General features: G+C 42.9%; 1 protein-coding gene across 1 annotated transcript in view; it reads left to right on the top strand.

The window, feature by feature from the left end:
• Positions 1 to 12,461, top strand: part of MAPKAPK2 (MAPK activated protein kinase 2) — a 57,745-nt gene extending 45,284 nt beyond the window's left edge. The window contains exons 2-10 of the mRNA XM_051998500.1: positions 3,624 to 3,763; positions 4,093 to 4,157; positions 4,824 to 4,903; positions 7,420 to 7,546; positions 8,081 to 8,156; positions 8,548 to 8,672; positions 8,944 to 9,029; positions 9,166 to 9,246; positions 10,299 to 12,461. Of these exons, the coding sequence (XP_051854460.1) occupies positions 3,624 to 3,763; positions 4,093 to 4,157; positions 4,824 to 4,903; positions 7,420 to 7,546; positions 8,081 to 8,156; positions 8,548 to 8,672; positions 8,944 to 9,029; positions 9,166 to 9,246; positions 10,299 to 10,442 (924 nt within the window). The 3' untranslated portion in view covers positions 10,443 to 12,461. The remainder of the gene's footprint in view (positions 1 to 3,623; positions 3,764 to 4,092; positions 4,158 to 4,823; positions 4,904 to 7,419; positions 7,547 to 8,080; positions 8,157 to 8,547; positions 8,673 to 8,943; positions 9,030 to 9,165; positions 9,247 to 10,298) is intronic.
• The last annotated feature ends 556 nt before the right edge of the window (positions 12,462 to 13,017 follow it).

Raw genomic sequence — 13,017 nt, 5'->3', positions numbered from 1 at the left:
GATGTACACAGGCTTTCCCAACCTTTCAGAGTGTTAATTTCCTCTCGGCCAAGTGGCGCAACAGGTAGAGCAACTGACTGCTTACTAGACTAGAGACTCTGGGCCAATCACTTAATCTCTGTCTGCCTCAACTCTCCTCATCTGTAAAATGGGGATAATGATAGCACTTATGTCTCACTGTGACTGTGAGGATCAGATGGGATAATATTTCTAAAACATACAGTGCCTGCACATAGTAGGTGTTTAATTAGTGCTTGTTTCCTGCTGTTATTTAGTCTATACACTTTATATTTACGTACTTATACATGATCTTATTTATGAAGGAAGGGTATTGGACTAGATGGTCTCTAAAATCCCATCAGCGCTGTGTGTTATACCCCTCTCTGTCTCCAATCCCCTGCCCCCAAATTCCTTGAGGACTGGGAGGGGCCGGCTTTTCTCTTTGTACACCTGGCCCGTGGGATGGGTTTTAAAATGTTTGAATTGAATTAGGTAGTGAAGATTCCCTTCCCCTTCCTGCTTGGTGCCTCCAGAGGAGTGCGTGATGGGCCCACAGATGAGTGTCAGCCCATTGCACGCACCCATTCTCGAGAATGGGAGATGCAGCTTTATTTCTGCGGTGGGCCAATTATGGAGGAGGAGCTGAGCGAGACTCTGTGCGGTATTTCCGTGTAGCCGTTAGGTGGCAGTGTTTCTCCAGCAATGTTTCCTTTCTTTTGAATAGGCTTGTGGATTTACTCCTACCCCGTTATTTCACAGATGAGAACATGCGCGTGGTCAGCAGATAGTAAGTGTAGGGAGCCAGGTCCGCCATGAATCGATGATGGATCTGCAGTATGGACTCAAAGGATCCTAAGACTTAAGGCCAGCAGAGTTCTTAGAGATTACTAGTGCACGCCTCTTATTTTACAAACGAAGTAACTCAGGTCCAGATGGGAAATTATTTGTCCAGGGTCCCAGTGTGTGGCACAGCCTGGATTCAAACCCAGGCCCTCTGACTGTAAACCGTATTTTACAGTATGACTGTATTTTTGCCTCTACATCCAGTTTCATTCTCTTGGATATTCTCTTTCAGACTGAAAACATTTCTTTCTGGCTTCCAAAGCCTTCCACAATCTGTCTTCAATCTTCCCTGTTCAGTTTTAATTCCTAATCTTTCCTCCTTCTTTTCCCACATTAGTTACACTTTTTAAAAAAATCCCATCATTCCCTTGGTTTCCCCCCATGTGTCTCAATTGTTCTTCTCCTCTTTGCACCTTTTTTTCTCCCCACCACCCCAGAAGGCTCTCCTTTCTCTCCTTTCTCTGTCACATCCTGTGTGTCCTTCAAAAATAAGTTCAAATTCTACCTGTTTCAAGTAGTCCTCCTTGCCCATGCCAGTGCTCATTATTCACTCCCTTACTCTAGGATCTAGAAACACAACTCATTGCTCATTTGCATGCTATTTTAGTCTTTTTAGTTATTTTTTGCAGGGACTCAATTTTGTTTCTTCCTATGAGGATGTAAGATTTTTGATAAGGAGGACCTTGTCTGCAGTCTTTTGTACCCCTTTAAAATGCCGAGCATTATCCTGGGCCCCTGGTGGGTGCTCAATAATAACTACTTGTTAGTTGGGTAAAGAGAAAGGGGATGACCTGAGTGGACAGAAAAGTGGAATAGACTTAGACTAGATTAAGTCCTAAAGGACTTAATAGGTCCTCTCCTGGGGATGCAGCTAGATGACCTGCGGAGGTACTTCCAGTTTCTCCTCTGTTTGAGTCCTCTCCATATACCTCTGCGTCTTGCTGTAACCATTCTATCAGCTACTTCCATCTCCTAAGCTCCTTTGGTAGAAAATGTAGCTGGAAAATGTAACCTAAGGAACTGCTTAGGAAGTTCTCTGTTGTAGTTGCCAATTCCAAAATATCCCAGAGAGATCAGGTTGGGTTTATTTCTGATCTCATAATCAGCCCCAGAGACAGAGTGGTTAAGTGATAGAGACATGAGTCAGATCCACACACATTTATTAGATGAGTGACTTTGAATAAACTACTTCCTCTCTCCAAGTCTGTTACTCCATCTGGAAAACAGGCTTGATAATACTTGTAGCAAAAAGCAAGGGGAGATCAATGAAGAGAGAGCTGGTTTTAGAAAAGGAAAAGCTGAGTTCAAGTTTCCCTGGAAAACCATTCTCATCTTCATTTTACAGTTGAGGAAATTGAGGCAAACAGTAGTTAAGTGACTTGCCTAACATCACACAGTTAGGAAGGGTCTGAGGCTGAATTTGAAGTCAGGGTTTCCAGATTTCATGCCCAGCACTCTATTTATTCATCTTATAGTTTAGAAGCATGGGTTATAGAGCATCAGTAGAGGGAGTTTACATACTAACTTGCACGAAACCACAAGTCTTTTCCAAAAAATGCTTGTGCCTGTCATAGAATTGCTGTGAGGAAGGACTCTGCCACGGGCCGGCTAACTGTGAGCTATTAATAGTTTGATGCCTCGTTGTGGTGCACACACACACACTCCTGACCCTGTTTTTTAAAGGTCTGTGCTATCAAACATTGGCAGGTCCCATCATTAAGGAAAGATTGCAAAGAAAGGGAATTAGTGCTATTGGGAACCCTTATAATTGATTTTTGGAGAGACTCACCAAACTAGTTACAGGGTGGTGATTTTCCCACATGATATGAATAAATTACTGAATGGACGAGAAAATATTAAACTCTTTTTGTTGTTGAATTGTGTCTAACTCTTCTTGACCCCACTGGGGATTTTTTTTTTTTTTTTTGCTAAGAAAGTGGAGTGGTTTGTCATTTCTTTCTCCAGCTCATTTTACAGAAACTGAGGCAAAAAGGGTTAAGTGACTAGTCCAGAGTTACACAACTAGTAAGTGTTCGAGCCTGGATTTGAACTCAGGATGTAGAGTTCTGACTACAGGCACTTCACTCTATGCATGAGGACACCACTTGTTTGCTTTAAACTTTTATGTGCAAAGTATTCTTCTATGTGTTTAGAAGATAGATAATAGTGTAAGTTAGTCCATGCAAGGATTTTTCATTTAGATGGTGGTAGATAAGACAAAAAAGTTTCAGCTACAAGAGAGATGGCTGGTTTAATTGACTTTAGGGTACAACCACAAAACAGATGGTAATGTCATTTCTCCTGATAAAAACCTATAATTTTCCTGTGACAAGAAGTTTCTTTTCTGGATCTTCAGTATGTGTGACCATTGCTAGGCCATGTCTGCATGAGGGTTGTGCCCAGGATGATGGCTATGATGGCTAGGCTGGGAGCAGGACCAATAGCTTTGGCTGCAGGATTTATGGGGTAGAGAGGAAGGAAGATGTTCTTCTTCAAAGCTCTTGGACTCGCTTGCCCTGCTGACAATTGGACAGCAGTGAATTGCTCCTTCCAGTGCAGGGTCTGGTTGAGAAGAAGAATGAGGTGTCAGGAGGACACTTCTGTTCCTGAGGTTCTAAAATTCAGGTTCCTGCACTGTCTGTAGCTGCATTTCCTGGAAGGTTGTGGTTTGATGGTAGTTTGACTCCTGGTAACTAACTTGTCTCCCGTTTCTCCTTCAGGGTGCTTTGCTGTTTCACATGCTTTGGTCATTCTTTCATGGGCTCTGTTTCTATTTACAGATGCTTCAGGATTGCCCCAAGGCCCGAAGAGAGGTGGATCTGCATTGGAGAGCCTCTCAGTGCCCACACATTGTCAAGATTGTGGATGTCTATGAGAACTTATATGCTGGAAGGAAGTGTCTCCTGATTATCATGGAATGGTAAACAGCTCTTCCTGCACATCCCTCTCCACCACTTCCTCCTCAAAACTCTCATTTCCTGATTAGTCCTTCTGCCCAACTTCCTATTCCTTACCGCTCTGCTCCTTGCTCAACTCTTCTGCCTCCCCATTCCTTTCCAACATTTCTTTCGCCTTATTCAATCCAATTGTCCACTTTAGTCTCACAACTATCTTGACAGTAACAGGGAAACCTTAACATGTAAACACTTAATTTTTTTTGTTGAAAGATGGTGCATGATTAGATAGGTGGGGCACAGCCAGAAACTCCATTTCAGAACTCCGTTGCTTATCTTTTGGCTTTTGTTTCAGCATGGATGGTGGTGAGCTCTTCAGTCGCATCCAAGACCGGGGAGACCAGGCTTTCACAGAGAGAGGTAAGTAAGCTCTCTTGGTAGAGGCAAAAAGGTCTGAGTAAGTTCTTTGGAAGGGAGACTTTCTATGGTAGGGTTAAGGGGCTACTGTATTAGTTGTGGCTCTTCCTGCCCCATTCCATCCCCCCCATTCTAGATTCTGCCAGGCTGGAGTCATGACTGACTTTGCTGACATCATTCTTGGGTAATATTCTTAAATAGTTTTTGTTTGTTTGTTTTTTAAATCATGGATGCATTTCACAGCCTGATATGACTATGGATCTACTCTCAGAATAATATTTTCAAATGCATAAAGTCAAATGACTAAGATTACAAAGAAAGCCAAAAGTTAATGAAAATTCATAGACTCCTTGAAATTTTGACATGGATACTTTGGAGGGGTGTTTGTGAATCCCAAGTTAAGAACCCTTGTTCTAGCATCATTAGAATGTAAGTGCCTTCCAAGCAGAGATTTTCTTTTTATAATCCACTAGTGTTCCAGATCCTTGTTGGTTGATTGATGTTGTCTAAAAGCTCATACCTGTGAGACTTAAGGTTTCCAGCACTGAGTATCATTGTACTCTATTGCAGTTCCATATTGAGGTTAGGGCCAATCAGCAAATAATTGGAATTGCATTAGCATTGCAAAACTAAACTTCAAAACCCATCTTTCTTCTTCATTCCCTCCAGAGGCTTCGGACATCATGAAGAGCATTGGTGAAGCAATTCAGTACTTGCATTCAATCAACATTGCACACAGGGATGTCAAGGTAATTTCTCCCCTCCCTCCATATCCTTTTCGTACTTCCTCCCACTCCAACTCCACAATCTGGAGAATATGAAATGGTAGCAAGGGTTGGTAGTGATGTAGTGGGAAGATAATTGGACTTGCAATGAGAAGACATTTAAATCTTGGCTTTGCCACTTCCTGTGTGTCCTTGAACAAGCAAATTTCTCCATAAAGTATGAATAACACCTGTTAATATCAACTTCCCATGTTGTTACAGAGCTAAAGTGAGACAATTTATGTCAAGTGCTTTGCAAACTTTAAAGCTTTCTATATAACATTGGCTGTCATTCTTTATGCCTCAGTTATCCCAATTACCAAAAAAAAGTTACAGTTGTATAATCACAGGGTTATTATGAGGCTCAAACAAGCTAATATATGTCAAGTTCTTTGTAGATTGTAAAAGTTTACTGTCAGCCCAGTTATTCTGGATGAGTATCAGCAATTATGACGAGTATTCTGGTTCACTTCCCCTCTGTCAACCCTTATATACTGAGACAGTTTCTCCCTGAAGTATGCCAGTTCTGAGCATTGCCAGGCGTCCACACTGACTTCATCAGCTTTGGGTTATGACCTTTTGCTGGATGAATTTTGGAGGAGCATCTGCCTGTACTTCTCCTCCTTTCATCTCTTTGCCTATCTAGACCAACCCAAATTATGTCCTGCCTCCCCCATGAAGTCTTCTCTTCTCCCTTCAGCCCACAGGAATATCTCCTTTCTATTTCTACAGTCATGGAAGCTGTTAACTGTCTTAACTTATGTTGTTTTCTCACATCTGTTTCACATATCTTCAGTCCCTAACGATTATAAGCTTCTTCTGTTTGAAGACTGCATGCTTCTATATCCCCCTCATTATTTAGAAGAGTTCTTAGTCTTTTTTTCTAGATTTATCCTCCCTGCCTCCCTCCCCCGCAACCCCATTTGAGAATGCAAACAATTCATTATAGGTTGTACATGTGTAGTCATGTTGTGAAAAAAAATTATAGAACAGAATTTAAAAAGAAAGTATGCTTCAAATCGACATTCAGACACCATCAGTTCTTTCTCTGGATATGGATAGCTTTTTGGTCTTGGATCATTGTATTTCTGAGAATAGTCATGTCATTTACAGTTGATCATCTTACAATATTGCTATTACTTAACACATGACACATTTCACTTTGCATCAGCTCCTGGAACTTTTTCCAGGTTTTTCTGAGAGCATCTTGCTCATCATTTCTTATGGCATAATATTTCATCATAATCATTTATCAAAATTTATTCAGTCTTTTCCCAGTTGATGGGCATCCCCTTAATTTCCAATTCTTTGCCCTCCAAAAGGTGCTACAAATATTTTTCGTGCATATAGATCCTTTTCCTTTTTTTTTTTTTTTTAAATCTCTTTTGAGATCTAGAACTAATAGTAGTATTGCTAGGTCAAAAGGCATATGCACAGTTTTATACCCTTTATATATAAAACACAGTTATATTTATATATATTCAGTTAGATGGTCTGTAAGGTTCCTTTCCAACTCTAAATTTGAGAATCAGATGATTAATGACTGCAGTTTTGGGGTATCTGTGGTAGATATTTCCTCTCCTTTCAGGACAAAGGAGGGACTATAGCATTCTCCCTTTGGGTTTTTTCAGTCTGGGTCTCTCCTGTAAAGCTTGGAATGAATATAGCAGTATAATCTAGGAGCATATATATATGTATGTATGTATGTATATACCTACATACATATAGTTTCAAGTTATTTTGCAGAATGATTGAATCAATTCACAACTTCATTAACAGTACATTAATGCCTCATTTTCCCAACATCCCCTCCACCATTTGTAATTTTCCTTTTCTATTTTATTAGCCAATCTAATAGGTATGTGGTAGTACTTTAGAATTGTTTTAGTTTACATTTCTCCAATCAGTAGTGAGGTAGAGCATTTTTTTCATATGGCTGAAGATAGCTATGATTGTTTCACTTGAAAACTGAGGGTTCTAATTTTTTAAGATGTATTCAGTACTTGTTGATTGATTGAGTGAATGAATGAATGAAGCTCAGGGTATTCTTATTACCTTTGGAATACGGTGAAAGCCACTTTGCCATTTCAATCCCTTTACAATCTGGCTCTAGCCTACTTTCCTGGTTTATTGTATTTTCTTTCACTTGCTGTCCAGTCCAACCAAGTTGGCTTATTTACTTTTTTTGGTACATAACATTCCAACTTCAGTTTTTCTGCTGTTCCCTGTGCCAAATGTGCTCCCTCTGAACCCCTGGAGACCTTTGACACAATCTCTAGCTTTCTTCATGTCTCATCTCGGATACTACCTCTTAGTTGAATTCTTTCTTGATTTTCTGATCATTACCCCTTCTCCCCTTCCTATCACATCCCTAGTATCTAACACACATAGTAACTGAAGTATAGTAAACCCTTAATAAAATTTTGTTGAATGGATGACTGACTGGTTTTAGTCCCTTCGGCTCAGTGAAGCCTTTATTTCTCTTTTTTGTTTCTGTGCAGCCTGAGAATCTCTTATACTCCTCCAAACGGCCCAATGCTATCCTGAAGCTCACTGATTTTGGCTTTGCCAAGGAAACTACCAGCCATAATTCCCTCACTACCCCTTGCTACACACCATATTATGTGGGTAAGTTCCAAAAATAGATGCTGAGGGTTCGTGCTTCCTTTGCTTCTCCCTTTCTTCATTGAGCTCAGGTCACCAGAAAACCCATTCTGAGATCAGTTTTGATAAATAGTTATGACAAGAAATAAGAGAATGGCCTACTGAGGTTTATGGTTTGCATAGTTTATAGTCTTGGAACTTTGGATAGGTCATTTCATTCCCAGGAGCCTCAGTCTTCCTCATTCCTAAAATGATGGGATTCAGTTAGATGGTCTATAAGGTTCCTTTCCAGCTCTAAATTTGAGAATCAGATGATTAATGACTGCAGTTTGGGGCTGTCTGTGGCAAATGTTTCCTCTCCTTTTGGGAGAAACGAGTGACTATAGCATTCTTCCTTTGGGTTTTTTCAGTCTGGGTCTCTCCTATAAGGTTTGGAATGAATATAGTAGTATAATCCAGGAAAATAAAGTGACCCCCTATGTCCACTGGCACTCTGGAGGACCTTTCCCATGCTTCTGGGAAGATATCCCAGTTCCAGTAATCTCTTATCCTTTACAGCTCCAGAGGTCCTGGGCCCTGAAAAATATGATAAATCCTGTGACATGTGGTCTTTGGGTGTCATCATGTATATCCTGTGAGTACTGTGGGAAGGGTAGGGGCAGGCACTCTTCTTCTCTCATGAACAAGAACTTGGATGCGCAGGGTGGGATGTGTTGGGAGGAGGATCCTGCCATTTATTTTTCTAGCTAAATTTGCATTTCTGTGGGAGATCTTTCTAAATAATCTTTCCTTTCTCCCTTGCCCTTATCTGTGAGATGAAAAAGAGATGGGGACTGTCCACATGAATAGGTACTTGTTGCACAGGATTCCTAATAATTACTTTTTAAAACACTTTTAATAGCAGGACCTAATCACCAGATCCCTTTTCTTTCTACCAGTGGGACAAGGGAAGAAACAGATTTTTTCCTCCTTTTCCTGATATATGTCTCTCATTTTCTTCCTTTTTTTCTCTTTTCTGAGTTTAGACTGTGTGGTTATCCTCCATTCTATTCCAATCATGGCCTTGCCATCTCTCCTGGCATGAAGACACGAATCCGAATGGGCCAGTATGAGTTTCCCAATCCAGAGTGGTCAGAGGTATCAGAGGAAGGTAAGGGACCCCCCCACCCTTCTGGGACACATAAAGTATACCCATGTGTAAAGGATTTGGGAGAATGCCTGATTAGGAGATCAGGGCTTGTGGATACTTCAGAAAACATGGTCAAGCCTTAGTGCTTTCTGTTTTGGAGAATATCATTCCAACTGAGAATCTGGCCTCTCTTTCAGAGCTGGAGGTAGTTGATGGTGTTGTTGGTGGTTGTGGTGGTGGGAGCATGAAGCTTGAATTCTGAAATCAACTTTGTCTTTTTCCTCATATGCAGTGAAAATGCTTATCCGGAATCTGCTAAAGACAGAACCAACTCAAAGAATGACCATCACAGAATTTATGAATCACCCTTGGATTATGGTGAGCTGGATCTACTGGGAGGGACCCCAAACCTGGAAGAGCCCCCCTAGGGATTGGGAGACCAGGAGTCAGCTTCTGTTTAGGGGAATCCTCCTCTATTTGATCTGATTCTAAATCCCCTTTTCTCTCCTCCAAGCAATCAATGCAGGTCCCTCAGACTCCACTGCACACAAGCAGAGTCTTGAAGGAAGACAAGGAGAGATGGGAGGATGTGAAGGTAAGGGCAAGGAATTGCTTTGGAGGTGCAAGGGTGGGTGCTGGTTCCTGGAAGGGAATAGGAGTAAGCATTGAAATAATACCAACTGTGTGTTAGGCAATGTACTAAGTGTTTTACAAATATTATTTCATTGGATGATAAGGGAAGAAAGAGAAAGATGCTACAGAACCTGATGTCCTTAGTTTTTATTGTCTCAGAGCATATGTGTCAAAGAAATAAAACTTCTGGTCATCCCTAAAAAACCTGACTCTAAAGTATGGGAAAAGGCTCGATTTTCTTATAGGTTCTAGTTCACCTCCCTGCTCCTCCCCCCACCCCCTATTCTCCACTCTGATGAATCCTCACTTAATTTAGTGTCTTAAAATGGTAGAGTTGGAAGAGATCTTATAGATTGTCTAGTGACAGATAAGTAAACTGAGGCAAAGGCCAAAGTTTAGACTCAAATCCAGGTCAGGCTGTGCTTTATATCTTCCAAGTCAATAAGTTTTAAATACCTACTGTGTGCCAGGTACTCAGTTAAGAGCTGGGGACACAAAGAAAGACAAAATACAATCCCTGTCTTTGAGGAGCTCAACCTAACAGGAGAGAACATGAAAACAATCTACCAACAAACTATATACATGGAAATTAGGAAATGATCAACCTGGAGAAGGCCTTAGAATTAGGAATCATTGGGAAAGGTTTCCTGGGTACTTAATAAATGTTTGTTGAAGTGGGCTATTGAATCTTCTCCAGTTGTCTTTCTCACATATTTGCTGTCCTTTCCTCTGGGGCATTGGGTGAGTTGCCTGAAATGGTGATGTTGTCCACCCGGAGCTGTGATCTTCATTGCTCCGTCCCTAATTTAGAGGTGCTGTTAGTCAAACCCAGTGTATTCACTCCTTCATGACCTCTTCTCTTTTTTCTTTTTCATGTCCATTTTGTTTATAAGATGTTCTGCTCCCTCTTCTTACCCTCTTTGTGCTTCACGGGGCCCTTCCCTTCTCATTCTATCCTCATCCGGTCTCATTTCTTCTTCTCCTTAAACTCTCCCTTGCTGTTCTCCTCCTCAGGAAGAGATGACCAGTGCCTTGGCCACCATGCGTGTTGACTATGAACAAATCAAGATTAAGAAGATTGAGGATGCTACCAACCCTCTGCTCCTAAAGAGGCGGAAGAAAGCCCGGGCTTTGGAGGCAGCTGCCCTTGCTCACTGAGCCACCCTCAAGCCCTCCTCCTACCCTGATGGAGGGAAAGCAATAACTCTTTAAGTATATTTTTAAAAGCAGAGACACAGAATTGTCCTCCCCAGCTCCTACTTGCATGGAGCCCAGAAACTTGTCAGCAGATGAATCCTGATCCTTTAACTGCTACCTTCCCTGGAGCTCCTGGATATGCCCTGGGAGCACCTGACTCCTGGGAGGTTGGGAGGGTGAAGACAAGGGGGCAAGCTGCTCTCAAGATCTTCCTCATTGTGCAGTTTTTCTTGGCTAATTTGGCCTTGAATTTTTATAAAATTTCTATTTTTTTTCTCCTCTTTCCCCACTTTTCCCTCCCAAGTCACAGGATGATTTTTTTTTTAAAGGTATTTTGGGGGAGCTGCTTCAGGGAGGTGACTCAGTGTTTGTTATCTTGTTCCCTCTGCTCTCCCTTGGCCCTAATCTGAGGCTTCAGTAGACTTGGGGGCCACGTGGTTGGGAAACTGAGGCCTGTAGAGGACAAGGCCTTGATAGTATGGATCCAGGGGGCTTAGCCTCAGGGCTGGGGGCCAGGAAGCTTCCCCTGCCTTAGCTCAGAGGCCTTGGACAGCTGGAGTATGGCCAAGGCGTAGACATGCAGGGCTAGATGTGTGAGTGTGTGGATAGGGGGCATCAATCAGCTGATATGCTGGTGGTGGGCCGGGGGTCCTGATGTGGTCCAGGGGGCTTTCCTGTTTGAATCTGACCCAGCGCAGTGTAAAGTCCACATATCTATCTGCATGGGAAGCTGGCTGAGACTGAAACTGGCTCATGGTCTTTCTCTCTAGCAGGCAGGGCTCTGAGGGCAGGAGGAAGAGCTCCTCTGATATTGGCACTGAGATTAAAGGGATGGGAGCCTTCCTCTTCCTCCTCCTCCCCCCAAATCTTAGCATTTAGTGCAACATTTCTGAGTCTTCCCTTCCTTCCTCCTCAGTGAATGGAAAGGCAGGACTATCTTGTGGAGGAGGGAGTGGCCCTAGGATTCAGAATGATCCCTCTTTTCCCACTTTCCCTGAACACTATGTGTTTGGGAAAAAACCCAACACAACTTCCCTCTCCTTTCCTACCCAGAGGTATATATAGGGCCAGGGAGTGGGGAGCATAGTGACCAGGGCCTTTTTTTTTTTTTTTTTTTTTTGCACATCTTCCTCCATCTCCTGCCCTCATTTTCTATCCCCCCCCCAACTCCTTTCTGGAGCCAGTCTGAGCCCACATATCTGCTACCTTAAGTTGGGAGCAGACAGAGAGCCCCACTCTGGAAGATGAGTGGGAGATAAGGTCCTTTGGGCCTTTGTATTGAGGGCCATCCAACTTATCCCATTTGCCTCTCTCCCTTATTTTAAAACTAGTCTGGTTTTATATTTCCTTGATTTTAGCTTTTTTTTTTTCTTTTTTGTTCTTCTTGGGCCATCTTTTAGCCTCCCACTCTCATCTAGGAATGAGCCTGGGCTATTTGTTGCCATAACATAAAGATTTATGTTTTGCTTTGCCCTCTCTCTGGCTGTGGAACCCCTTTGCCTTTTTCCCTTCCAGAGGCTTGCTTTCTCTGGGCTTTTCTTTCTGTTCTTCATTTGAGAGACCTGGAGGACAGAGAAGAAGCCTTTTCACCAAAGATGCCCCATCTCTACCCCCTTTTTCACTGATGGCTCTCAGCCTCTCCATGACTTCTCCAGCTGGCCAATGGGGATAGAGAGATACTTCCCCTTCTTCCCAGTATTAAATAGGAGTGGAGTTGGGGGAACTCCCCTGTGCTAGTGTCTTAGGCCTTCTATTCCCACAGTTCAGTGGAGGGCCAGGGGGGAAGGAATTGGGAATAGCTCTTCATCTTCATCTCCCTCAGGGGCATATGGGGGGGGAGTATTGGGGGATTGGGTTGAATGCCTTCCATACCTCCCGACCTCCCCTCCCTCCACCCAGTGGTATGTCTGGCCCTCAAATTATTGTTAACTTGTTGTTTTGTATGATCAAAACTGTCTTTACTAAACAGATTTAATAGTTGAGAGTTTTTCTTCTTTCTTCTGCATGGGTTTTTTCCCAGTTCCTCATATGTCTCTGGGTGGCACAACATTTTTTCCCTCCCTTCCAAATCCAGCATTTAGGGGATTGTAGGAGGGGGGCGAGTTAAATCCGCGATTCAAGGAAGTCCGTTTGTAAACGTCTTTGGGGGGTGGAATGGAAAAGGAAGTAGCTATCAGGACAGTGGGACTCCCTCTGTGATGAGCTTTAAGTTAAGTTGATCAGAGAAGCCTCGAAGACCCCGTGCTTGGAGCCCCCAGGGAGACGTGGTTTATCGAAGGGAGGGTCTACAGCTGGGAGACCTGCGTTTGGGAATCCGCGCCACCCTCCACGGGACGGAGAGGATGCCTGGAAGATGGAACCAGCTCACCAAGCAGTTTCCCTGTGTGAGGAACAAGGCAGGAGCCCTCACTGTTTTTGCCATTGCGTCCTAGGGTCATCTCAAACAGCTGACATTGCGGTAGAAGGGCACCTTCTGAGCCGGGGGTGGGAAGACAGCTGCCGGGCTAGTGCTGGCGCCCTTTCCTTGGGAGAATGG

This window comes from Antechinus flavipes, chromosome 4 (genome assembly GCF_016432865.1).
Source record: "Antechinus flavipes isolate AdamAnt ecotype Samford, QLD, Australia chromosome 4, AdamAnt_v2, whole genome shotgun sequence".
In the NCBI taxonomy this organism is placed as follows: Eukaryota; Metazoa; Chordata; class Mammalia; order Dasyuromorphia; family Dasyuridae; genus Antechinus; species Antechinus flavipes.
The sequence above is the reverse complement of the archived record's forward strand: the minus strand, read 5'-3'. Positions and strand labels throughout refer to the sequence as shown.